The sequence below is a fragment of the Anolis sagrei genome, chromosome 4 (assembly GCF_037176765.1).
Source record: "Anolis sagrei isolate rAnoSag1 chromosome 4, rAnoSag1.mat, whole genome shotgun sequence".
In the NCBI taxonomy this organism is placed as follows: Eukaryota; Metazoa; Chordata; class Lepidosauria; order Squamata; family Dactyloidae; genus Anolis; species Anolis sagrei.
In genome coordinates, this window is record NC_090024.1 from 34080895 (window position 1) to 34108614 (window position 27720).

At 40.2% G+C, this 27720-nt stretch overlaps 1 protein-coding gene across 1 annotated transcript in view; it reads left to right on the plus strand.

Annotated features, from left to right (window-relative positions):
- Nucleotides 1-3918: 3918 nt before the first annotated feature.
- Nucleotides 3919-27720, plus strand: part of CDH17 (cadherin 17) — a 42061-nt gene continuing 18259 nt past the window's right edge. The window contains exons 1-8 of the mRNA XM_067467015.1: nt 3919-3955; nt 6936-7012; nt 18408-18497; nt 18709-18843; nt 20145-20283; nt 22489-22647; nt 23919-24118; nt 26675-26809. Coding sequence (XP_067323116.1) covers nt 3919-3955; nt 6936-7012; nt 18408-18497; nt 18709-18843; nt 20145-20283; nt 22489-22647; nt 23919-24118; nt 26675-26809 — 972 coding nt within the window. The remainder of the gene's footprint in view (nt 3956-6935; nt 7013-18407; nt 18498-18708; nt 18844-20144; nt 20284-22488; nt 22648-23918; nt 24119-26674; nt 26810-27720) is intronic.

Below are 27720 nucleotides of genomic sequence, written 5' to 3' on the forward strand. Positions count from 1 at the left end.
CAATGCTTTTATCATTCCTGATGCTTCAGGTGACCAATTTTATTATTTTTCTTGTCATGCTCTTTTAATCCCCCTTTTCTGAGCTTTGATTTATATGCTATTCCTACTATATGTCAATTCTGTATCTATATTCGATGCAAGTTTTTTTTATATTTTTGTGTTTTTATCTATGTAATTTATTATAAATATTTTATGTTCATATGTTTTTGGCTTTTTTATACCCTGGCTCAAGCCATCAGGAGAGGCAGGTAAATAATAATAATAATAATAATAATAATAATAATAATAATAATAATAATTTTCTTTTGTCTTTTATGTCGAGTGAAAGAATATCATGTGATTGGGCACTATTTGCACTGAAGCACTGCAACTGAATGTAAAAGATACCCTTTAAAACTAAAATCCAGGAATAGGATTGTTTACAAGTAACGGATGCGTTCCCTTAAGTGTATTTGTGGCCAAAAAAGCCTATGCTTTCATTGGAATGGAGGACTTCCTAATAGATTTTCTCTGAGATGCCACGACAGTTTCATTATTCCTGCTTTTATTATATAAAGCAGAGGAAACATATGATTTGAAGACTGTTGAGCTCTGCGTGGCAAGGTGACGGAGCTGTGATGCAACCAGATGATCCTTAACTGGGGAAATGAGTGAAATTAAGAGAGAATGGGGCATCAAATGAAACCAAACGACGAGGGAGAACAACGTCAGTGTTCAAGAAAAAGGTAGGAGGAGGAAATGTGAGCAGGAACAGTATGGGGAAAGTTGTCTATGGAAAAACTGACGCAGGCATTAGATCTTTTACAGTTCTTTTCATTTTCATCACTCACACTTGGGGAAAAAAACAGAGAGAGGAGGGAAGAAATGGATTTTGCTGTCAATTTACTCCCACTCCGAGCTTCACTTTTGGCCTAAATATTTTGATATCCTTGCTATCACACACATTCAGTCCAGGCATAGGAAAAGACAGAAATATAATGCAGAGTTTCCCAGAGACAGGACTTTTTACTTACTGCTCTGCACACATTAAAGCAGGTGTCAGCGACTTGTTGTTAAAAATCATCCAAGCCATAGTATTTCTAATGTTTGTGTATTATAGTGAAAGCTGGGTAATGAGAAAATCTGATAGAAAATCAACACATTTGAAATCTTTTGCAGGAGGGTTTTATGGATAGCAAATCAAGCCCAAACTCTCACTAGAAGTAAAAATGACTAAATTCAAGCTATTATTCTTTGGACTTATCATGCAACGATAAGGAGACCCTGTTGGCGCAATGGGTTAAACCTTGTGCCAGCAGGACTGCTGACTGAAAGGTGGGCAGTTTGAGGTCCTGTCAGTCAGCTCCAGTTTCCCATGTGGTGACATGAGAGAAGCCCCCCACAGGAGGTAAAACATCTTGGCGTGACTTGGGCAACATCCTTGCAGTCAGCCAATTCTCTCACACCAGAAGTGACTTGCAATTTCTCAAGTCCTGACACATAAATAATAATATTCATGCAACAATGTGACTCATTGGAAAAGATGACAATACTTGGTAAAGTGGAAGGCAGTAGGAAAAGAGGGAGACTGCATTAAAAACCTGGATGTTTGAGCAAGTCTTCAATTGACCTTCGTCGTGATGTTTTATCTGACCATGGATTAGCAATCAAGACAACGAATTGGATGACGATTTTAACTATGAGATGTCCCGATCTGTATTGGTGGCCCAATGCTGCGTATGTTTTTTGTATGTATTCTTAATTTTAATTTTATATGCTTAAGTGAATTGTATATTTTAACATTGTATATTTTAACATGTTGTAAACCGCAATGAGTCGCCGCATAGGCTGAGATATTAGCGGTATACAAGCATACCAAATAAATAAAATAAATAAATAAATAAATAAATAAATTACAGGATTATTGATTTCGTTAAGGAAACAACAACCCTGATTTAACACTACCTCTGAGGATGCTTGCCATAGATGCAGGCGAAACGTCAGGAGAGAATGACTCTAGAACATGGCCATATAGCCCGAAAAAACCTATAACAACCCAGTGATTCCGGCCATGAAAGCCTTTGACAATACATTCAACAACCCTGAGTTTGCAAGGATCTCATCACATGGAAGATTTCCTCAATTTCTATGCATTTCTACAAACTTCAAAGACAGATTCGCACAAAGCCCATCAAATGATGCAGGACCTCTTCCAGTGGTTGCTCATGGGACCCCGTCTCTGCAGCATGTAGAAATGGAAGGATTTCAAAGATGGGGAGAAATCCACTCCTTTCCCTGCCCATAGAAACACTTAAAATCAGGTATTTTTCCTTGTGATGGGAAATGGAGGATTTATCTAATTACTTTGTGATGTTTCAGTGTGAGTGTTCTTGTGGACAATATGTTAATGTTCCTTCTGATTCTATTAGTAGTTTAAAGAAGACTAGGGTCCCATGGAAAGTGGTGTTTCAAAAAAGGAAAGGATGTCTGTCTCTTTTAGTGTAGGGCAGTGTTTCTCAACCTGGGGGTTGGGACCCTTGGGGGGGGGGTTGCGAGGGAGGTTTCAGAGGGGTTGCCAAAGACCATCAAAAACACATATTTCTGATGGTCTTAGGAACCTTTTGGTAGAGAAGGCTGAAGATCTCTCCACCTGTCCTCTTCCTTTTTTGGTGTTGGTGAAGTACAACTCCCAGAATTCAGAAACTGCTCTCCCAACCACCAGTATTCAATGTTGGCCATGTAAGTAGTGTGCCAAGTTTAGTACAGATCCATTGTGCGCTTTGATTGTAGGTTAACTATAAATCCCAGCAATTACAGCAATTACAACTCCCAAACATCAAGGTCTATTTTCCCCAAACAACACCAGTGTTTACATTTTGAGTATTCGTTCCAAGTTTGGTCCAGAGCCATCATTGTTTGAGTTCAGAGTGCTCTCCAGATGTAGGTGAACTACACCCTTACAGTATTTTCTGTTGGTCATGGGAATTCTGTGTGCCAAGATTGGTTCAATCCCATCATTGGTAGAGTTCAGAATGCTCTTTGATTGTAGATTAACCATAAATCCCAGCAACTACAACTCCTAGATGACAAAATCAATCCCTCCCCAACCCCACCAGTCTTTAAATTTGGATGTATCAGGTATTTGTGCCAAACTTGGTCCAGTGAATGAAAATACATCCTGCATATCAGATATTAACATTATGATTCATAACAGTAGCAAAATTACAGTTATGAAGTAGCAACGAAAATAATTTTATGGTTGTGGGGGGGTCACCACATGAGGAACTGTAGGTTAACTATAAATCCCAGTGTTAAGAGGATGTGGCATTAGGAAGGTTGAAAAACACTGGTGTAGGGGATTAAGGGGAACGATGTCATGGAAAGTGGTGTTTTAAAGAAGTCGCCTGTTTTAAAAAGTATGCTGGTATCCTTGAAATGGTTGAACTAGAAAGAGGAGGAGGCAATCCTATGTGATGGAGGAGAGCAAATTCTCTGTATTTTTAAAAGACAGAGCTCCATGAAATGACACACAAAGAAGACTATTCCACATGCTTCAATTGCTTGTGGGACGAAGTCCAAAACCTGAGCTCAACGCAGTGTAGACTCATAAAATCCAGTTCAAATCAGAGAATCTGGATTATCTAATTTGATAATCTGGATCAAATGGCACTGTAGATCCAGCCTTACATTAACATCCACATTATTGTTCTACAATTTTAAAACCATCAATTGAGTATTAGGAGATGTTTCTCCCATTTTTCCTTGTGGATTCTGTTGGGTGCTCTCCAGTATTTACCTCTTTTGATTGAATTTAACTTTTGCTCACGTCGTTGCATGATTTATCATAATGAAGGAGCATGCCCTCTTTCCGTTTCTACTTAAAGCGAATGAATCACTATGAAATCACCTTTTTTAGTATCATTTTCACCCAGTTTCTAAATGTATAACAAGCTCTTTGTCACATGCAAGTTCAGGGGTGAGTCTGTGGAGACTCTTTTAATTTGTGTCCTTTATATTTTATTGCTATAGCCGCCATTTCAAGCCACACCTTGCTGTAAAAAGACTAGTTAATGTTTATTCAAAGTCTTGGAAGTTTCTAAGAAATTGCAAAGAGAGACAGGACTTGTCACTACCAACAACGTGAGCAACGTGATCTATTTCAGAATAATTTGGGCCTTTTTCTGCAAGAGGTAAGAGATGCTTTTTCTACCAATTCTTTAGAAGATTTAAACAGCTTCTGGGCTTTATTTTCACATATTTTCATCAGACATGTTGAAGAAACTTGCCCTTGCTTGTTAAAAAAAAATTATGTTTTGGTTGCTTTTAACATTTGCTTTCTCTAAGATCAGAAGCCAAATTCTTTGTCTGAATCAAGGCCCTTGCACACTACAAAATTATAGCACTATGATTCCATTTTATTCACATGATTCAGCCTAAGGAATTCTGGGATTGATGGTTTAGAGAAGGACATTTGGGACTTGATCACACAGGCAATTTTACCCATCCTAATTTATTTATTTATTTATTTATTTATTTATTTATTTATTTAAAAGTTTTGTATACCAGCCTTCTCACCTCTCTTGAGGGGCTCAGACCGGTTTCCAACCATAATATCACATACAATCAATAAAACATCATAATACATATTACAGTAAAACATTAAAGCAGCAATTACAATCAATAACTATAATGGTCAGTCGTCACACTAAAATCGTTGCTCATCATCGTCCATCCATATCTCAGGGTGTTGGCTCACTCGTTGAATGCCTGTCTCCATAACCAGGTCTTCACCTGTTTCCTAAATGTCAGGATAGAAGGGGCGGTTCTGATCTCCAGTGGGAGAGAGTTCCAGAGTCGAGGGGCCACCACCAAGAAGGCCCTGTCCCTCGTCCCCACCAGACGCGCTTGCGAGGCTGGTGGGACCGAGAGCAGGGCCTCTCCAGATGATCTTAATAATCTTGATGGTTCATAGGGGAGAATACGTTCCTACAACACTTTTTATCACAGTTCAGGGATGGAGCTCCCTGAATCCCATCAAACAACATTGAGCTACTTCCAGTGGGGCTCCATCTCCGAACTGTGCTGAATGTGTCCTAAGAGGAGGCTTCCTGTGTTCTCACTGCCTACAACGGGGTGAGCATGGGGGGAAGCCAAGCAGTGACACTTTCCCCTGTGGGATGGGGAAGGCAGTGCTGTGGGCGATGAGGGGCATGGGTTGACAGATTCCCCTGCTGCCCACCAGATTCACCACACTGCCTGGCAAATCTCCCTGCAGTCATCTGCGCTGGGTGACTGAATGTGATGAGGTCCTTAGAGGTCTCAGCCAAAGAGTTCCAATGCCCCTGACCAAACTACAATTCCCAGGATACCTTAGGATACCACCATGGAACCAAAGTGCCATAATTTTGTAGTTTGAATGGGACTTCAGTTGCTGGCAAAACTGATATTCCATATTGCTTTTGTTAAAGCCACATTATGTTGTGTGCAGAGCTTCCTACTGAACAATTGAAGGCAGAGAAAGCAGTATAAAGTGTGGTTGGTGGGATGAGAGAGGGGGCCTTCTCTGTAGCAGCTCCCTGGTTCTGGAATACGCTCCCAAGAGATTAGATTAGCCCCTACCCTTAAATCCTTCCATTCTAGCCTTTGGTCTCGAATAGGCTGATATGAGCCTATATTAGGTTGACACTTTGGCACTTTAGTTGTGTATTGATGGCAGCTAGTTTTAACTATTGATTGAAAGTGATTTTAAATTGTGTATTTCATTTTATTTTATGTGTTGATAGCGGTTGTTTATAACTTTTATGTGATATTGTTTTATACTTATATACTGTTGATGTTTATACTGCATTTGCAGTGCCTTGTTAGCCCCCAGAGTCCCTTTTTGGAGGCAGAATGCAAATAAAGACGATGATGATGATGATGATGATGATGATGATCTGAAACACAACAAGATTAGTACACAGTAAACAAGATCACTATGCTAGTTGTTGTATTGGATCACACATCGGACACTTCCCAAGTGTCTAGGACTATGTGTTGTATCGGTGAATAATGTGTGCCAATCCCAATAGGGTGGCCTTTTGAAGCCAAATTCTTTGTCTTCAAAAAGACAAAAAGACACTGTGTTTAAGTGCAGGCCAAGGTTTTTAGGCACTGCACCCAGTGTGCACCACTGGGACCACCTTGACTGGCTTGTGCTGGAGTCTTTGCAGTTCAGTCTTTAAATCCTCGTATTGTGTCAGCTTTTCCAGTTCTTCTTCTTCTTATTTACATTATGAATCCCCTCACCCTCACAAGGGAAGAGGTCTGTAGTAGAGCTATAATGAATAACTAGATCTTGTGAAACATTCCCAGTCATATCCCTCCTTGTATTACCATTTTCTTTTCACCATTTCAGCAGCATTTTCCCCTAGTCCCACCATTCCTATTTGCTTTTCTGTTTTACTTCTAGCGTGATCAACCTCCTTCTCAAATCTCCATAGGTTCCCCACAACACGCTATGTCGAGTTTCTGTTCCTTGTATTGTATAGCAATGGAAACCAAGCTGTTGTGTTGTGTAATCCAAAGTTGCCTTTGAGCTGAGGCAAGAAACGTCCTCTTCTGGAGGAAGCCTTTCCTCATCGGAGGAGGAGGAGGGATATTCAGATCCAACCAGTTTGTTTGCTGTGGGTTGGGTGAAACCTTACAAAGGAAGGCCTCTGAGGATTGTACCTGATGTACGTCATTCCCCCTTGAATAGCGAATCTTATGGTTTGGTTTACTGCCTTTCTGTGCTGCCTGTATTTTTTTTTCATTTTTTCATTCTATCAATTAAAAAGGGGAACCACATCCTTGGGAGGAAATGTGGTATGACCGTTCGGAGGACTGAATTACCTGTTTGCATGAACATTTGACTGAGCTCTTAAGAGAGAGCTTCACTTCATCTCTGCTCAAACTTTTTGTGGTGACATTTATAGGACACAAAAGAGAAGGCTTAAAGATGCTTAAGCTATATGGAGTCCACATACTGTATCTTCTCCTTGTGCTTCAGCAGGTAAGTCATAAAAACCTTTCTCATCTTTTAGGTATCAGATAGATAGGTCCTTCATGTGTATGTGTGTATGTATGTATGTATGTATGTATGTATGTGTGTCTGTATGTATGTATGTCTGTATATGTGTGTGTGTGTGTGTGTGTGTGTGTGTGTGTGCATGTGTGTGTGTGCGTATTTATCAGGAATGGGAAAACTTTCTAACTTGGGGGCTGCATGGCAGGCTGGAGTGGGAGAGAGGGGGTTCTCCCTAAGTCCCCTCGCTGACCTTTCCTCCCCTTCCTAATCTCTTTCAGAGGCAGAAAATGAAGTAAATACGTGAAATATTTGCATTCTGAAAGGGTTGGTCTTGGTCAGGATAAGGTGGTGGACGGGAGAGAAAAAGTGTATCCATTAGATCCCATATTGCCTACTCCTGATATAGAATCCTAGAGTTGAAAGAGACCTCCAAGGGCCATCCAATCCAACCCCCTGCCATACAGGAAAGCACAATCAAAGCACTCTCAATAAGCCTCTGCGGGAAAGCCTCCAGAGAAGGAGACTCCACCACACTCCGAGGGAGCCTATGCCACTCTCCAGGAAGTTGTTCCTAATATTTTCAGTTGAATCTCTTTCCCTACCATTTGAAACCATTGGTCCATTGTGCTCTGGTCTCTGGAGCAGCAGAAAGTCACCCCCCCCCCCTCATTGGGAATAATGTGTGCCAATCCCTTTTAAATCTTGAAACATGGTTCTCATGTTCCCTGTCAACCTTTCCTTCTCCTAGCTAAACATCCCCCAGGAGAAAGGAAAAAAAGAAGGAAGGAAGGAAGGAAGGGTGAAAGAGAAGGATGGATGGAAGGAAGGAAGGGTGAAAGAAAAAGGAGGGAGGGAGGAAAGAGAAGGAAGAAAAGACAAAAGGGAAGGAAGGAAAAAGTGGGAGAGAGGGAAGGAGGGAGGAAAGAGGGAAAGACGGCAGGGTGAAAGGGTAGAAGAGAATGAAGGGAGGGTGAAAGATGGAGGGAAGGGAGGGAGGGAAGAGAGAAGGAAGGAAAGATGAAAAGGAAGGAAGGAGAAAGGGAGAGAGGGAAGGATGGAGGAAAGAGGGAAGGAAGGATGGGAGGATGGAAGAGAAGGAATGAGGGAGGGAGAAAGAGAAAGGTAAAGAAGGAAGGGAAGGAGGAAAGAAAGAGAGAAGGAAGGACAGGATGGTGAAAGAGAGGAAGGCCTGAGAAAAGAGCCCAAGGGGCCGCATCCAGCCCCCGGGCCTGGGTTTACCCATACCCGATATATATGATGCTATTCCATCCTTTCTCAATGTGGCTCAGTAAATTATGGGATTTGTAGTCCAGCTACTTTATTTTTCCATATATGCAGTGACAGTTATAGCAGTTAGGAAGAGAAGAGTATTGCACTGCATGTTTGGTTCCATTTATTTAGACCATTTTAAATCATGGCAGGAAAATCAATTTTCATTTTCTGACAAGTAAATACTGAAATCAGTTTGAGATTTGGCCTTTCTCAACTTGAGTTTAGTAGCGTAGGGAAATTTCCCAGTGTTGTTCAATTAAGGTAATTCTTAAAGTTGTCTGTTGTGCTATACGTAGCTTTCTTTAAAAAGTTTCTTAGATCTTGTACAATAAATGTGTCCAGGTGTTCAGGAAAATGTGGACTTTGTCTCAGATGAATTCTTATTTTAACAGGATTGCATAAATCCATGTTGAAGTTAGCTGTGAGCCTCTGTGGTTTATGCTCAATTAAATTGGTTTGTGCCATGTAAAATACGTTAGCTTTTAAGGTTTCACAAGTTGCTTATTGCTGCGAGAGAGTAACATGGCTACCCATCTCCCACATGGAAACTATTTCATATCGTTTGTGAGATAGTGAGCAATTGCGCACTTTCTCTCTGTACTTTGTCTGTACTGTGGATTTTTGTGAAAGAAAAAAGATAATTTTATCTTAGAAATGTTTATGAATGTCTGGAGCTTGTGCATATTAGCTCAAGAGTGCCTGAATTTCCAACTAATAAACAGTATGAACTTAACAACACAGAACAGTATGTCGCCATTTTGTAAACCTTTTGTTAAGGGTTTTCAAAAATGTCTAGCGGTTGCACACGCTCCTGCTTCCTTTGCTGACATGCATATCTAGCTATGGAAAGTGTGTCTTGAAGGAGAAACAATAATAAAATCATTTTATTCTGCTGGAAATGCAAGTGTTAGGGAAAAGAGGCCTGCAAAAAGATTGTGCCAACAACAGAATTTTAAAAAAGTTTATTTTCAAATGACAACACCGAGATTTCCCCTGCTATCATGGGTCATAATGGCTGGATAATTTTGGAATATGTTCTCCAAAAATTAACTTTTCTAAACTGTGGCTTGTCACTTCATTACATTTACTAAAATCCACGGAGTGCTACACTCAAAATGTGGGAAGCCACTGTGTTCATCACATTAGGTTGCGTTCAACTATAGGATAGAGCATTCTTTGTGCATTTTAAGTGTGAGAGCCAGCATTCTTTTCAAACATTTCAGGAAGTGGTGGGGAAGTGGATTTTTGATAATAATCCGGGTTTTTGGCCAATTCTGTAATGTGATAGCATTTGTTTCTCTCAGGTTTAAAATGAAACGTTTCTCCAATTTGTGGGAGAGGAAATTGTGGGAGGAGCCAAAAGTACCCTTGTTGGGGGACGCAGTACCTTTTACTCACTGAGTTATTTACTTTGCCAGGTCAATTTCTTTTTTTTTAAATGCATTTCTATGTATTTTCTTTTCTTTCCCTTCCCTTTCTGTCCTTCCATGATATGTCTGTGTCTTGTGTTGTATGGGAAATCCAAAAGAGAAGGATGGATTATCATTGTTATTGTTATTATTATTATTATTATTTCATGTCTTCATGCTGTCCAGAGGATAAGCCTAGTGGTGAATGGAAAATATGTAGATTTGAACTGAAATCACAGAGGTTAAGTGTGTAGAAGCTCAGCAAAGCTGTTGGCTCTAAACACACGTGAGAAGGGTTTTCTTGCTGAGTTCTGCATTACATAAATTGAAACTGTTACTTGTGTTCTTGAATACAAGCAAAAATGGGCAGAGCTAGAGCTAAAGTGGGTGGTATTTGCAGAATGAATGGATTTTGAAAGTAGGGCAATGGAACTAGACTGGAATCCATACAAATTTAATTAGTGCAACCCTCCTAAGAGCCAGTGTGATGTAGTAGTTTCAATATTGGCCTAGGATTCTGGAGACCAGGGTCTGATTCCCCACTTAACTATGGAAACCCACTGGATGACCTTGGATAAGTCCCACTCTCTCAAACTCAAAGAAAAGCAGGCACATCCATTCTGAATAAATATTACTATGTACACCCCATGATAGGTTTGGATCCGCCAATGGCACAATGGGTAAACCCTTGTGTTGGAAGCACTGTTGATCAACAGGTTGGCGGTTCAAATCTGGGGAGCGGGGTGAGCTCCCATCTCAGCTCTAACTTCACACGTGGGGACATGAGAGAAGCCTCCCACAGGATGGTAAAGCATCAAACATCCGGGTGTCCCTGGGCAATATCCTTGCAGATGGCCAATTCTCTCACACCAGAAGTGACTTGCAGTTTCTCAAATCACTCCTGACATGAAAAATATTTTTTTTAATGATATGTTTGCCTTAGGATCTCTATGAGTCAGAGATAAAGGCATACATACTAATAACCAAGCCTCCTATATAGGAACTATTTTTTATAGAAAGTCTTCCATGTAGGCAGAATTCTCTAGATGTTGCTGCTGCTGTTGTTATTGTTGTTATTGTTATATCCTGCTTTTTCTCTCCATATGGAGAGAAAACAAGCAAACAAACGCTCTGCATAGAAAAGCTTATACATGATTATTGAATGTGTTGATTTATAATTACCATTCTCATATATTGAGGTTGAAATCACAAATTATCTCGAGTGTGATTAACTTTTTATTCTGTACCCAATGCTTGCCCCCTTTTTAAAAATAATAAATTTGCTTGCTTAAAAAAAAAGATGATAGTAAGATCTGGATTCGGATCACATTTTGCCCCATTTGAACTAAACGGGAAATGATGATTAAGGAACCCTTTATTTGCAGTGTCCTCTGTCTGTAGTATGTATTTAGCACTGTGATTAGTGATTTCAATAGTGCCACTTCCACAAATCTTGTGAGTTGCAAAAGCATAGATTAGTCTGTCGGAATGTATAAGGGTTCTTGGATTGGGTCAAAGACCCATTTGAACTGACCATTTCAGGGCTATCCTATTTCCTGCAGTGGCTACCCACTGTTTCTAGAAAGTCCACCAGCAAGATGTGAGAAAAGAGGAAAATAAGCACTCCTTTTTTTGCACTATTTAATCAGTGGCCTGCTGCTTCTGAATATACTCATTCTATTCGGCCTGTTAGGACTAGTACCTATTGTCAGTGATGCCAGCATGATCCATGTGTGCCTTTGGGGTGGGGATCTCTGAATGTTTGCATGCTGACATTTGACAAACCCACAGCTCCAAAAAACAACCATATATTGCACTGCGTATTGCTGAGAGAGAGCTGGATATTACTATGAAGCAATACAAATAAAACTGAAACACTCCTTCTATATTAATATAAATCATATAATTTCCTCTAGTACTGAATCTTGGAGAGCTTGGCCAAAATCCTTTTTGACATCTCCCAGAATCCTTCAGTTAGCCTGGCCACGGGATCTGATTGACTAGCAGCTGCTAACATCCATATCAGGGGATTGGTTAATACATTCCGGGCTTTAGTCTGAATTTTATAAACACTATCTAGAGTGATGAATTATATTTCTCAAGTAAGTTCAGTACCAGTGACAATTCCTTTAAGGTCCAGACCAGAGATTCCCACGCTTTGATTCTATGGGTATTTTGAACTTAAGTTCCTAGAATTATTGATTATTGGTCAAGGTGACTTGGACAAATGATAATGTATTATTTATACCAGTGATTCCCAAATGCTAGATTCTCAAACCCCAAGCCACGAGGTTTGGGAAACTAGCTAGATTCCCAAACCTTCAACTCCTAGAAGCCTCAGTTGCCTTGTCAAGGATTCTGGGAGCTGAGGTCCCAAGTTGAGCTTGGGAAACACTGATTCGAGAGATGGACCAAAACTAACAAAATGAAGTTCAACAGGGATAAATGCAAGATACGTCACTTAGGCAGAAAAAATGAAATGCAAAGATACAGAATGGGGGGCGCCTGGCTCGAGAGCAGTACATGAAAAAAAGATCTTGGAGTCCTCACAGACAGGAAGCCGAACATGAGCCAATAATGTGATGTGGCAGCTAAAAAAGCCAATGGGATTTTGGCCTGCATCAATAGGAGTATAGTGTGTGTAGACCCAGGGAAGTCTTGCCTTGGTCAGACCACACCTGGAATCACACTGTGTCCAATTCTGGGCACCGCAATTGAAGGGAGATGTTGACAACCTGGAATGTGTCCAGAGGAGGGCAACTAAAATGATCAAGGGTTTGGAGAACAAGCCCTATGAGGAGCAGCTTAAAGAGCTGGGCATGTTTAGCCTGCAGAAGAGAAGGCTGAGAGGAGACATGATGAGGGCCATGTATACATTTGTGAAGGGAAGTCATAGGGAGGAGGGAACAAGCTTGTTTTCTGCTCCCCTGGAGACTAGGACATGGAACAATTGTTTCAAACTACAGGAAAGGAGATTCCATCTGAACATGAGGAAGAACTTCCTGACTGTGAGAGCTGTTCAGCAGTGGAACTCTCAGCCCTGGAGTGTGGTGGGGGCTCCTTCTTTGAAGGCTTTTAAACAGAGGCTGGATGGCCATCTGTCAAGGTGCTTTGAATGCGATTTTCCTGCTTCTTGGCAGGATTCTCTGATTCTCTGATTCTATTATTCATAACCTTCTTATAATAGTATTTAGAAAATGTTACTCACTGATACCAATAAAGTAACTCAGTTCCTGCTGATTATGTCATTTTTGAATTGTAAGTTTCTCTCACCTTCATTACAAACACAAGCCAAGCCAAAAGTAACCAAGTAAGTTGTAATATCTTACTTCCAAGCTCTGGGAACAACTGCTTAACTACAAATGTAATAAGCAATAGAGAGAACTATTATTTCTTACCATTGCATTACATAATAAGAGTCTTTAGCTTTCTCCCATGGTATCGATCCATGGAATTGACCTATAAAGTAAGGGATAAAAGAACTACAACTGTTTTAATTTTTTGCTGGTTTATTTCAGATATTAATACAATTTGTAATATAAGTGTGTATTTAGTGGATTGCAAACAAAAACTCACCAGTCAAGCATGTAGCCGGGGGGGGGGGGGGGGGGGCTTGAGGGGCTTCAGCCCCCCCCCCCCAAATTCTCATGGTGGTTTGCGAAAAGGCCTTACTGGTGCATTATTTAAACTGTTATGTTTATTCATATCATGATCTGATCACCATACTCAATATATCCCATATGCATGGGGGTATTGGGGTAATGATACAAAAGGTTTGCTAGGGTAAACCCTCTTTCACTCAGACTCAGCCTCCCCAAAACTCAGCCCCCCCCCGAAGCCCCCCCTGAAAAAACTCACCCGCCCCCCCCCCCCCCATATCGAAATCCTGGCTACGGGCCTGTCACCAGTCACACAATAAAGAATAATGATTCACCAATGAGCTGAATAAACAATTTGTGATAACTTTTTAGAGAATGTATACCATTATCATATGGGATATTTTAAATTGTTCCCAATTAGTCTTTTAATTTATAGTCTTTTCCTGGATTATTGTTTGTTTTCAACTTTAATTATACTCATTAAGCAATCTTAATTTAAAAGAATATTTTTAGCCAATTGAAAGGAGATTCACAAGGAATCATGCTGGATTAGTATATGTGGTAGATCCATGAATTTTGGTGTCAAGGTCATCAACTCGCTCTAAAGAATATGAATCCATGATGCTGTATAGCCAAAGATTTTATTGACAGACTGTTGAAATTATCCTTTGAGCAGCTGCAAAACTGCCAAAGCAATAAGGAAAGAGAAAGACCCACCCTCCCTTGTCATTTCATTAAATAGTGATTCACGAGGCTTCCAGACACTTTATAGCACACATAAAACAGTGGCAGTTGGCAGGAAAGGATCTTTACCATAGTCTAAGAATTAAACTTTGAACCTGATATTTCCATTGAAGGATTAGACTTTGGTCTTTCCAAACAGGAGATATTTCTTCTTAAGATATGGTAAAGATAGAAGCTCTTTAAACACAACCTTTGGCTAAAGGAAAGATAGGTAACTGTGCAAAACTCTTTCACTCTCTTTAGACATCATCACATGGAGCTTCTTCCCTGTCATAAGACACTTCATCTCCATTTCAAGGACAAAAAGGCACGGAGCCCATCACATGAAGTTTGCCTACTTCCGGCCATCATCTGTTGCTCTTCGTCCTTGAAATGGAGGTGAAGCGTGCTGAAAGGAGGAAGCTCAGAACAGCGGCGAGAAATATGTTCTGAGCTCCTGGCATGCACCAGAACCATCACTAATACCAAAGCCCATGTTGAATTTTTCCGTTACGTGGAGGAATGGTTGTTCCTCAACACTTTGTTTTCATTGCATTTTCTCCTTAATAGTAATCTGGGCTCTAAATTGTGCTCTTGCTAGCTTTTTAACATAACAATGTTTTAATGGAGGGAAGGAAAGCCTAGCAGGAGGGGATCATGGCAAAGGGGTTTAAAATCACACTGGTCTAATGAAGGGAAGCAATACCTTGCAAGAGGGGATCATTACAAAGGGCTTTATAATTACACTCGAGGGAAGGAAGGCATGAGAAAGACTTATCATGGCAAAGCGGTTTAAAATTTCCCCGCTTCCCCTCCCAAATGGGATGAGGTCCATAGTAATCTTGGCTTTCAATATTGTAGTTTTCCCTGATTTTTAAAATAATAATAATAATATGGAGAGGGTGGAGAAAAGGCTTCTCTGTGGATGGTTTGAATGTGGGCAACAATGGGGAAAAAACTGAAGGTGGAAACATGTATGATGGGAAGATAGAACTTGAAATGGGATGATTGAGGATTGAAAGGTATGATTCCATTCCCTAGGCCAGGAGCCCCCAGTGGTGCAGTGGGTTAAACTCCTGTGCCGGCAGGACTGAAGACTGACAGGTCGCAGATTCGAATCCGGTGAGAGAACGGATGAGTTCCCTCTATCAGCCCCAGCTCTTCATGCGGGGACACAAGAGAAGCCTCCCTCAAGGATAATAAAACATCAAAAACATCCGGGCGCCCCCTGGGCAACGTCCTTGCAGACGGCCAATTCTCTCACACCAGAAGCGATTTACAGTTTCTCAAGTTACTCCTGACATGACAAAACAAAAACAAAAAAAAACAAAAAAAACAGGGATGGGCAAACTTTTTTGCCCTGAGGCCTCATTGCATGTCTGGCCAGGAGGGCCAGGTCAGGAGGAAGGGCCGGGCCAGGAGGGAGAATGGAGCAGGCTCAGGAGAAGGCAGAGCTGGAGGCAGAGCTGAAAGGAATGAGGCCTGGAGAGGGAGGGAAAGGGTGGTGGTGGGTCATCCTCAAGTTATCCTCCCAGCATAAGGATTGGGCTGCTTTATAATTTATAATTTGTTTAGGTACACTGAATTGCCTACTATAGAGCATAAATGGTGTAGTTCTGCAGAGTCCAAAGTTGCCCACCAAACCAAAAATCCCAGGTTTTCATAGGATGGAGCCATAGCAATTAAGGTAGAAATTAATGTTATAGTTATGTACTGGCAACACACAGGTATTTCTTTAGTTTTAAACGGATGTTAAACATGCACAAACATCTTAAACTGACCTTGGTAACATTTTGAGGTTAGTCTTCAGTCTTCATTTTGTACTTCCTTTGAGGTTCACCTTGCATCCTCATTTTGTAGAATTTAGCCTCTTTATTCCTGTACAGTTTACATGCAGGAAGTTCTTTAGCTTTACACTGACCTTGACCACAAAACACGAAATCCAGTGTAGTTTTTTATACAGTAGCATACATAGAAGAACTTAAACTGACCTTAAGAACTTTTTGAAGTTAGTCTTACATCTTAATTTTGTTCTTTTTTTTTTAAACAATTCTTTAACAGTTCTTTAGTTGTGTGTCTTTGTCCGATTCAATGCTCTGCATCTGTCTTTGTCCGATTCAATGCTCTGCATCTGGACACAGACTCAAAGTACATACAAATTTTGTTTAATAATGTATCAGATGTTTTCTTCTATTTTGCAATGTTTAATCATTATACTCTGTCATTGATTCCTTGACAATTCCTTCCTCCATCCACACGGTTTATCAAATAATAGAAAAAGGAGTTTCTGAACATTTTAGTAGCTTAGCATGTTTGTGTGTTTTGCTAAGTTTTGTTTATTTGTATGTATGTTTCATACATAACTGAAATGTATAGCAGGATTGTTTGTGTGTGTGTTCAATAAAGATATTAATTTGTTTAAAAAGTGTTATTTACATGGTACAGGTGGAGACAGGATTACTTCTTATTTCTGTTTAAAATTTTACGAGTTTGAATATGTTATTCTTTTATGTTGTGTTCCCTTTGCAAAAATTGGTGAAATTTGCTAAAGTACTGGGAAAATTGCAAAATAGTTTATATTTTTTGTTATTTATTTATTACTGGCTTGGGGAGCCCACAGTGCCCAGGTTATTTGAAAAAGGCATTGTTTGTTTTAAGGTGTTGGGTAATACCAATTTGGTAACTTGTAGCTCTATTTCTTAAGGGAAAAAAGCCAGTCTTTCCTTTTTTTAATGATTGCTCCCATTAGAAAATGCATAGGCTTGGCATAGGAAATAACATATTTGTGACTCGTATCACTAGGTCTTAAAAGTCATCTTCTTTGTGGTTTTCTGTCAGCAGGGCAGTAGAGCACATGCATTCTTTTTTAAAGCTTCTCTTTACAATTTCTCTTATCACTAAGGGAGCGGTTATAGCATACTAAGTGAGGAATCAACCTTTGAACAGTATAGGAAAGCACTGCATTTTCATGAACTTGAGTCAGCCACCCATAAAAGATGTCATTGGGAAGATGTATTGTAGCGATACCATAAGGCATTACTGCCATACTGTTGTACAGTCATCCTTCCACATTTGCAGTTTTGATGTTTGTGGATTTAATTATGCACATATTTGATTGTAAAAGTTTGCTTTGGGTGAGACTCAATGAGTATCTTCCTTCAGTCATGATGGAGGACCTAGAGGTTATCACTAAGGGATGTTCTTCTATAGTCAACTTCCAGTACTAGAAGATCTAGACCAGTGGTTCTCAATGCTGCAACCCCTTAATATAGTTCTTCATGCTGTGGTGATCCCCAACCATAACATTATTTTTGTTGCTACTTCATAACTGTAATTTTGTTTCTATTATGAATCGCAATGTAAATAGCTGATATGCAGGATGTATTTTCATTCACTGGACCTAATTTGGTTCAAATACACAATACGTCCAAATTGGAATACTGGTGGGGTTGGGAGGATTGATTTTGTCATTTGGGAGTTGCAGTTGCTGGGATTTATAGTTCACCTACAATCTGAGCTTCACCAACAATGGAATTGAACCAAACTTGGCACACAGAACTCCCATGACCAAGAGAAAATACTTGTGGGCATTGACCTTGAGTTGTCTACATTCAGAGATAACAGTGGACCAAACTTAGCATGGATACTCAGTATGCCCAAATGTGAACACTGGTGGAGTTTGGGGAAAATAGGCCTTGACATTTGGGAGTTGTAGTTGATGAGATTTATAGTTCACCGACAATCAAAGAGCATTCTGAACCCCACCAATTATAGAATTGAGCCAAAATTCCCGCACAGAACCCCCATGACCAACAGAAAATATTGTGTTTTCTGATGGTCTATGGTGATCCCTCTGACACCCCCTTGCGACCCCCCACTCCAAGTTGAGAAACGGTGACCTAGAAGTTTTTCCTTTCATGGTGTGGGGATCCTGTGCTCCTAATCCCAATGAATGTGATGATCCAATAATCTCAAAAAGATGGGACAAAGAACTATTCCAGTCATCACAATGGTAACCTTTTTTAAAAAAAAAATACAATATACAACAGCACTTAGAACAATTGACTGCAGAACTGGCCAGAAGAAAGTAGTCCATGGTCTTAATCATGTCATAAACCTACTGCGACATGTGAATGTTGTTGAGCTATCTAGAAACAGTGATTACAGGGGTATCAATTTTACTTTATATGGAAGTGGAAAGTTGCCATGAAAGTTCAACATCAGAGCCAGCCTACGGTGAATGTGATTTTTTTAATTCAAAAAATTCAAATCCAGAATTGGCATCTCTTGATGGTTTGGTCTTGGCTTGCTTCAAACATAAATATTCACAATCTCTGGTATTAACCATCTCTCTCGTTGTTTTTTTCTTTCCTGAAGGGTGATTGCCAAGTACAGATAGATGGACCTCTGGAAAACAAGAATTTTTATGTTAAAGAAGGTTCTCAAGGAGGGATGATGTTATATCGGGTAGGCTGACTTTTCAATTTCAAATGACCCAAAATTGGACATGATGGAAGAAAATACTCCTTGACTTTTTGGCTAAGGTCAAGAGTAGCATAGAAAATGAAAGTTCATATCACAGGTTTTCAAATAAATCATAAACAACTAAGGATGTGGGAGGGATATGTAAGCAAAAATATAAGTTCTGATGTCTCTCTCTCTCTCTCTCCTGTATTAGTTTATATTTCAAGCTCCTGTTGTCAGCTTGAGGCTGACTGGCGACACAGATGGCATAATAGAAATTGTATCAGATGGAGTTCTGTATCTTAACAAAGCTCTAGATTGGGAAACCAAAAAGGTCCACAAGCTGCAGGTAAGAAAAATATATGTTTGATAGTCCATGTGGAAAATAATATTTGAGGTTCCTCTAGTTTTATTCATGTGAACAACAAATTTTGTAATGGAGAATCATACCTTTAGCTCTTTGAGTCATGGGATGGGAGTGGTGGTGGGTGGTGGGAGAAAGTTAAGTCAAATCCAAGAGTATCACCTTATGAATGAAGAAACAACAGAGTTGACAAGAAAAAGAAGGCATTTAAGAAGGAACCCTTATTATTTGTCTCTTTGTGCAAAACATGATTGAACATTTCTCCATTCTGGCAATAAGAAAATAATGGAAACCTTGCTAGATCAAGTGCAGGATTCAGCTTTCTTTCCAAAATGGCTAAAGTGTAGCTAATAGAGAATCCAGAAACAGGAAAGAAGACAATTCTCCCTTGCTAAGATAAGTCCAAGAAAGCTTGGAGAAGATAATAATGCTGGGGAAAATGTAAGGAAAAAGGAAGAGGGGCTGACCAAGGGCAAGATGGATGGATGGTATCCTTGAAGTGACTGGCTTGACTTTGAAGGAGTTGGGGGTGGTGATGATTGACAGGGAGCTCTGGCATGGGCTGGTCCATGAGGTCACAAAGAATCAGAAACTACTGAACAAATAAACAACAACAAGACAAGTCCCAGATACTGGTGTTTAGTCAACATTGCTTTTGAACAATAGAAGCTCTATTTAACTGTCACCACTAACACAGATGTTGTTTGAAATGACAGTTCCCAGAATCCTCACCAGTTAATAGTATTCGCCATGGGTGATATTAATTGCTGTGCTGTTGTGTGTCTTCAAGTTTTTTATGACCTATAGTAAGGCTTGTTCAGTGGGAAGTTGCCTTTGTTTTCTTTTGAGTCTGAAAGAATATGACTTCCACAAGGTCATCCGTGAGTTTCAGATCCTGCTTTCCAGAGTTATCCTCCAGGATTCAAACCACTACACTGCACTTACTCTTGGAACTTCAATACCAATTCCAAAAGAAAAAAGAAAAAAAAGCTTTGAAGGCATAAATAACAACTTAAAAATAGCCAAGTAGACTTCTCATGCTTTCCTATGTCTTCAAGAGATCCATATTCAGCATATTTAAGCCTTTGCAGAATATAATGCCTTATCTCCTCCTCTCCATCCTTGTCACACATTTGCCATGGTCTCTTTTTTTAGGCAATAAGCAAGGAATGCCTTGCTTATTGGTAACTAAAAACCAATAAGCATACAAACTCAAATGTAAATAAGGCAATGACTTTGGGCCGTGTCTTTCTTTTAATATTATTTTTTCTTCCTATCTTCATTAGTTGGAAGGTCTGGATGCAAGTGGGCAGAGAGTGAAGGGTCCATATTCTATCACTATATATGTGGAGGACATCAATGACAATCCACCTGAATTTGAGAAGGGCGAGTATAATGGAACAGTTAGACAAAACTCTCGCGCAGGTATTTATATCCATATCAATCGGCATTTCAGCTTACAAAATTGCTAAATATTTAAGCTTTCTCGAGCAATCTCTCAGTTCTTGTGACTTCCAACCCATCATTCCTAGTTACTGTACACAATTGTTAGGGATAACGAGAGTTTGAAACGGACTACATCCAGAAGACTCTGGACCTATCACTCCCTCCCACCCCCAATACTAGAGACTTGGGATGATTAACAAACATGCCTTTTAATTAATTTAAAATAGCAGTTGTAATGGAGTTTCCATGTTGCATTTCCAATTGATCTGGCAGCATAATTATCGAAAAGCTGGAAAACTGAATGTTTCAATCATGTTTCTAGTGTAGTAAAAAACTTTACTAGCTGGTTGCTTCCATGTTAGTGAGATAAAGTATCCACTAAAGCGTTCATTCTGAGCTTTCAATGTGCTATCCAGGGTGCTGAAACCTATCTGTCAAATAGGTTCAGCAACTTGGAAAGCTCTTTTAAAGTTCAGATCAAAGCCTGGAGCAGATTTACAACCCAATTGTCATGGGAATTACTCTTCCACATTGCATACATCTTCACCACACCATCTTCACCACACCATCAAGGCACCAGACTAAATGTTGATAAAGTGTATCACCATCTGTTCTTCACTTTTGTTATGACAGTGAGATTTCTTCAAATATGCTTTGCAATTGGACATGTAAATTAAAGCCATGTTTAGTTCTCATGATTAATACACAGAAAAGGACTCTAAATGCCAAATAAAATCACTTGCTCTGAGGAATGTATCTTTTCAAGCACATATAGAATCTTGTCTTCCAAGATATGACAAGTTTTAACAGACCTCTCAAAGTTGGACACCTCATTGTACTGAAGCAGTAGGTTTAGATATTTCAAACAGGAAACTGGATTTTATTGCAGGAGGCAGGTGATGCTCCCTATCGCATGACACTATGTGCATCGTGCTACCAGTCTTCCTGACCCCTTGTGAGTCTTCCATCCCTAGCTATTAATGGATAAAACCAATCAATAGCTCCCAATCCTATATCGTTCCCATCATAGAATCATAGAATCATTGAATTGGAAGAGACCTTCTTGGCCATCCAGTCCAACCCCTTGCCAAGAAGTGGGAAAATCACATTCAAAGCACCCCTGACAGATGGCCATCCAGTCTCTGTTTAAAAGCCTCTAAAGAAGAAGCCTCCACCACACTCTAGGACAAAGAGTTCTACTGCTGAACAGCTCTCATAGTTAGGAAGTTCTTCCTAATGTTCAGGTGAAATATCCTTTCCTGCAGTTTGAACGTATTGCTCCACATCCTAGTCTCCAAGGTAGCAGAAAACAAACTTGCTCCCTCCTCCCTATGACTTCCCATCACATATTTATACGTGGCTATCATGTCTCCTCTCAACCTTCTCTACTTCAGGCTAAACATGTCCAGCTCTTTATGCTTCTCCTCATAGGGCTTGTTCTCAAGACCTTTGATCATTTTAGTCGCCCTCCTCTGGACACATTCCAGCATGTCAATATCTCTCTTCAGTTGTGGTGCCCCGAATTGGACACAGTATTCCAGGTGCGGTCTGACCAAGGCAGAACAGAGGGGTGGCCTGACTTCCCTGGACCTAGACACTATACTCCTATTTATGCAGGCCAAAATCCCATGGTTTTTTTTTTTTTGCCCTGTTGGCTCATGTTTAGCATTGTTTAACTTGTTTTCCCAAGGACTCCAAGATCTTGTTCACATGTACTGCTATCGACCCAGGCGTCCCCCATTCTGCATCTTTGCATTTCATTTTTTCTGCCATCATCTACTTTGATATTATGGGCACCGTCTGCTACTGTACCAGCATTGCCAGCAATAAAGTTACATCAGGAGGTTAGATTCTCCCTCTCTTCCAGAACTATTTCTAAATTCTTGAATCTGGAATTGTACAAAAAAATTGTGCAAAAAAAATTGATAGCTGTAGGGTGGGAAGGTGTGCAGAAGCATAATTGCAGACCACAAATTGACAAATTAGCATAATTGGGTTACTGAAAAGAGGTGTGATAATGAGGTTGTTCAACACTATATCTTCTATGAACAACAATGTGACTGTAGTGGAATAGCAAATTTGTGTGATAAAGTCTCATTACTTGTTCTTAGTCATCTTCCATCAATGGACAACAACTCCTGTTTCTGTTCCTATATTTTAATGTGCTGTTTTGAATCCAAACAGGAAAACCCTTCATGTACATCAAAGCTGTCGACCGTGATGATCCCAATACCCTAAACGGACAACTGAGCTACAGGCTCCGTACCCATTTCCCTAACCCATTCCAGGTGATGCTTTTTCAGGTTGACAATGTCACAGGAGCAATCTCCATAACCAATGCTGGTAAGTAGATCTACTCTTGATGGTTTCCAAGTTCAAAATAACTAAGCAGCCTGTCTTGAAAGGTTTACGCTAATTTTAATTAATCATTTGAATCTGGGCTTATTCTAGCAACCAAGCTCTCCAGGTTTGCACCGTAAACAGTGGCATTGCAAAACAGGTCCAAACTTACTTCTTGAACTCTTAGAAAAACCTAAAATAATAGCTCCCTCATGGGCCATCTAGTCCAATCCCCTGCCAAGAAGCAGGAAAATTGCATTCAAAGCACCCCTGACAGATGGCCATTCAGCCTCTGCTTAAAAGCCTGCAAAGAAGGAGCCTCCACCACACTCTGGGGGCAGAGAGTTCCATTGCTGAACAGCTCTCACAGTTAGGAAGTCTACTTTTCAGTTTGTCTCAGGGAGCCTAACCTGTTGCTTTCAGGCAACAGTGGACTAATTGCAAACAAGCAAGCTGAGATTTTATTCTGACATATCACAATTGTTCCTGGTTAACTACAATTGTGACTAAGGAATAAGGGAGGAATAACCCCTAGTTGTACCTGGATAGTCTGCCAGAATGTATTAAACATTTTTATATACTGTATATGATTTTAGGATTTCAGGGCAGTGTGTAAGTAAGGCCATAAAAGAACACATCTAGATTAAAACTGGAAATCAGCAGCATCATTGATTTACTTTAAAGTACCATCACTGTAAATGGCGCTTTGTAAGTAAAAGATCAGTGAAACCATTTCCTCTCTTCAAGCTTTCAATTGAATTAGGACATGATACAAAAGGAAAGGGGAATAGCAGTGTGGGATGGGTTTAAGTCTAGCAAATACTGCCTTTTCTTTTCTCTTTCCAAAGTTAGGATAGTGGCAGATGGGGCGGAGGGCCTTTTGTCTGCTAATCCTAGACATGGTGGAGCTGCGCCTGCCTCTTCTCTACCTATGAAGTCCAGGCTGTGGTAGTTGGAATGGAGGGGGATGAGATAAAAATAAACAATTAAAAATATCCTTGCTCAATACCTGGAAGAAGTTAAGATGGCCTAGAAGAGGAAACTGAAAATAGTTAGCAATTTCTAGGAGGCAATGAGTGGGGAATGGTTTTTACTTCTCCTCTGTTAGCTAAATTGACAAGGAAGTCAACATTATGTTTATATGGGGAAATTACTTTTTTTGGACTATGGTTGAACTTGGCTTCCTGATTTAGGGTGTTCAGGCTCTGTCGTTGAATATGGCCAAGAGAATGTTACAGCTGTTAACATTTTTGTTGGATATGTTTGATTTCTAGGACACCAATATTTAGATCCGGCACAAGAAAGATCGTATCTCCTTGACGTGGAAGTACATGATATGGCAGGACAGTCCATCAATGCCTACACTGATTCCGCAGTTGTGAATGTCATAGTGCTAGAAAACCTCTGGAAATCTCCAGGACCAGTAAAGATCAAGGAGAACTCTACAGAACCTCATCCCATCAGCATCGCTCAGGTAAGATCTTGAATATCTTACTCAAGAGCCCAATTCTTATTGTCAATTTTCTCCCCTTTCTGCAAGGTCTATTTATTGCAGTATCATAATGAGAACTTGAGAAATTTGGCTGGTTTGTTTGAGAAGGACAAAAACCTAAATTGAATGTATTAATCTGGTTGCTGTTGTCATCATGAAATCAGATGTGGTCATGAGGACATCTGGCAGGAGATTCAGGACAGACGAAAGACAGTGACGTTGAGTTTAATTGATTTATGGAGTTCACTTACACACAATGTGGGGACATTCATTCATTCCCAATATTTAAAGTCATCCAAATGAATGACTATTACCACAACATTTGTGCTTTTAGATGTTGATGAATGCTTCTCTCACCACATTGCACCATTGCCCAGGCTAGCTAGAGCTGATGAGAGTTAATGTTACTCCTCTTTTCCCCCTCTTCATTTATTGTTTTATATCCTGCTTTCCCCCCAAACCTGGGAATCAAGATGACTTGTAAATGTCTGGAGCAGTGCTAGGAAAATTAGTTCTCAGAAGTAATTATTTACAGTTACATTTTTAATTATTTGAATTTTTTATGATTCAGAAGTAACTACATAGCTACTTTTCAGTTGGGTTGTTGTAAGTTTTCTGGGCTGTATTGCCATGTTCCAGAAGCATTCCCTCCTGATGTTTCACCTGCATCTATGGCAGGCATCCTCAGAGGTTGTGAGGTCAGTTGGAAACTAGGAAAATTGGGTTTATATATCTGTGGAATGTCCAGGGTGAGAGAAAGAACTCTTGTCTGTTTCAGGTATATGTGAATGTTTCATTTGGCCACCTTGATTAACATTTGATGGCCTAGCAGTTTCAAGTTCTGGCTTCACCTTTGTTGGGAGGTGATTGGCTGGTGTTTGAAGAAGTTAGGCACCCAGGCAGCCACCGGAGTGTCTTACTTTTGTTTATCACCAATCTCAGCTTTACTTCATAGCTTTAAAATTCTCTGTGTAGTCTAACATGGTAGTTGTTAGAGTGGTCCGGCATTTCTGTGTTTTCAAATAATATGCTGACACAGTCATGGCTCTCGTGAGGAACACATCGCGGCGCTCCTTGGCATGTATAATTACATTGTCTAAGAAGTGCCAATGCTTTGACTGGGGTTGCATCCATAATGTCTTAAGCTTGTTTTTTCTGGTGAAAGAGTGTGTTTGTGATGGCAAGGTTGTGTTCTATACATTTGGTGGGAATCAGGATGCCATTTGGGTTGCCGTTTCCAATCCCATCTTTTCCTATGGTCCCTGGCAACAGATCGAAGTCTCATTCAACTCTCCCATTATACTCACACAGGAGGATAATTATCTCCAAAAGGGTGATATCCAGCTGACAATAACAATTTTCCTTGATGTCTTCATCAGTATTTAGTGTTGGTGCACAGGAACTAATAATGGTTGCCTGTTGGTTTTTGGCAAGGTTAATTTGGAGGGTTAAGAATTGTTCATTAATGCCGATGGGTGCTTCAGACAGATGCTTCACCAGGTAGTTTCTGATAGCAAAGCCAACTCCGTGTATTCTTCATTCTTCTTCAGGCAGTCCCTCCCAGAAGAAGGTGTAGTCTCCCTTTTCTTCCTTCAGCTGTCCCTCTCCTGCTGTCTCCTGAAGTGCTACTATGTTGATGTTAAGGCATCCCAGCTCAATTGCAATAATAGTAAACTTGCGTTCAGGGCGTTCACTGTCTGTGTTGTCCAACAATGTCAGTACGTTCCATGTTACAAAGTTTTTGGGGTTTTTTTGGCTGCAAGATGGTGATGCCTCTGGACACAGCAGTCCAGTCAGGGATAAGAGAGGCAAATTGTTCTTGGTCTGGATCCTCCCCCATGGCCCTTCCTGGGAGTTACATTGGAACACGCAAGCCCCTCACCACAACAAAGTGACAGTCCATAGAGGGGGCTATGAAGGAATAGAGAAATAGATGTTGGATACTTATAGCAGTGCATCTGTGTTCATCTGGCATTGAAAACTAGTTTTAGGAGAATAACATTTATCCCTCTTCTACTTGCAATAGAGACTTAGATGTCAATGGAGTGGTAACTCTGCTGAATTTTACAAGGTGCTGAAACTATTGGGTGTGTGTGTGTGGGGGGGGGATACAATTCAGTACCTTTAAAGCTCAGCCTAAAACCCAGAGTGAATTCATTTATTGGCCACATTATCCTCCACCGCCTCTCCAGAGGCATCTGGTTGATCACTGTGGCCAACAGGCTGATCAATTACATGGATCTTTGGCCTAATCCAGCAAGGCTCTTTTGGTCTTTCTCCAGAATACATTTTGGAAACATGCTAAATCCTGTGCATGGTTTTTGCTTTACAAGTCCTGGAAAACTTACTTTTTTAAGGACAGATTGTTCCAGTATTGCCACGGTCAAATTTCTCCAAGGCTGTGTCTATACATTACAAATCTTGTCTTCTTGATTTATTTTGTTCTCAAGCCAAGCGCCCAACACCAAGAAATAGATACCATGAAGGCAGAGCTTTCCATTAATAAATTTGTTGACTTACTCTTCTTTAAAATGTCAGGTGCAATGGAATTATCCAGGTGCATACTATGAAATCTCATCCAAGGAGAAGCCTCCTATTAAATTGCCATTTATGGTTGACAGCAATGGAACTATCTATGTAACTCAACCTTTGGACAGAGAAAAAAAAGAAAGTGTAAGTATGTAGAATGAGAAAATGTTATAAAAACCGAGGAAACAAAACATTTATAACAAGCTATCGGTAGTGTCACTCTACACTATACAGAATATACATTGGCTATTAATGTTGCGTTGATGTTGTTGTCATGTGCCTTCCAATTGTATCTGACTATGACAACCCTGAAGTGGTTTTCTTTTCTTTTCTTTTGAAGTGGTTTTCTTGATCAATTTTGTTCAGAGGAGGTTTGCCATTGCCTTTCTAGGAAGCTGAGGGAATGTAAGCTGGGAACTTTTCATAATTTGTGTCATTTTACATTTACATCATTTTGGGGGATTAAGTCATGGCTGGACATGTAGATGATTCCTGCTTGAAATGCTAGTGTCCATAAGCTTTCCAGAGGCGAAATCACTTAGCAGGTACTTAGTACTGCCAGCGTAGTATAGTGGTTTGAGCAATGAACTATGATTCTGGAGACCGGGGGGTGGGGGGGTGGGTTGGGGGGTTGGAATTGTCTCCTTACCACAGCATTTTGTTCCATTCCATTTATAAGGGAAATTGAAAATATATTCACTTCCATCACACATGATGTACTTTTGTCCATTTCTACTGTAATCTTCCACATTCAGAGCCATCACACAGATGAGAGTAGTCCCTGCCCATACTGCATTCTTTTTATAACCCCCCCCCCCCCCCCCAACAAGCTTGGAAATGTCACACCTGCTGAAGACCAAAAACTAGGCCTAAAAAGGGGGGGGGGGATTTATTTATTTATTTATTTTACTATATTTGTATACTGTCCTTCTCAGCCTGCAGGCGACTCAGGACGGTTTACAGAGGCAGCAATTCAATGCCCACAACACCATAGAAACATTTAAAAACATAGACATATAATATAAACACATAACATAGAACATTTACATCTCCTA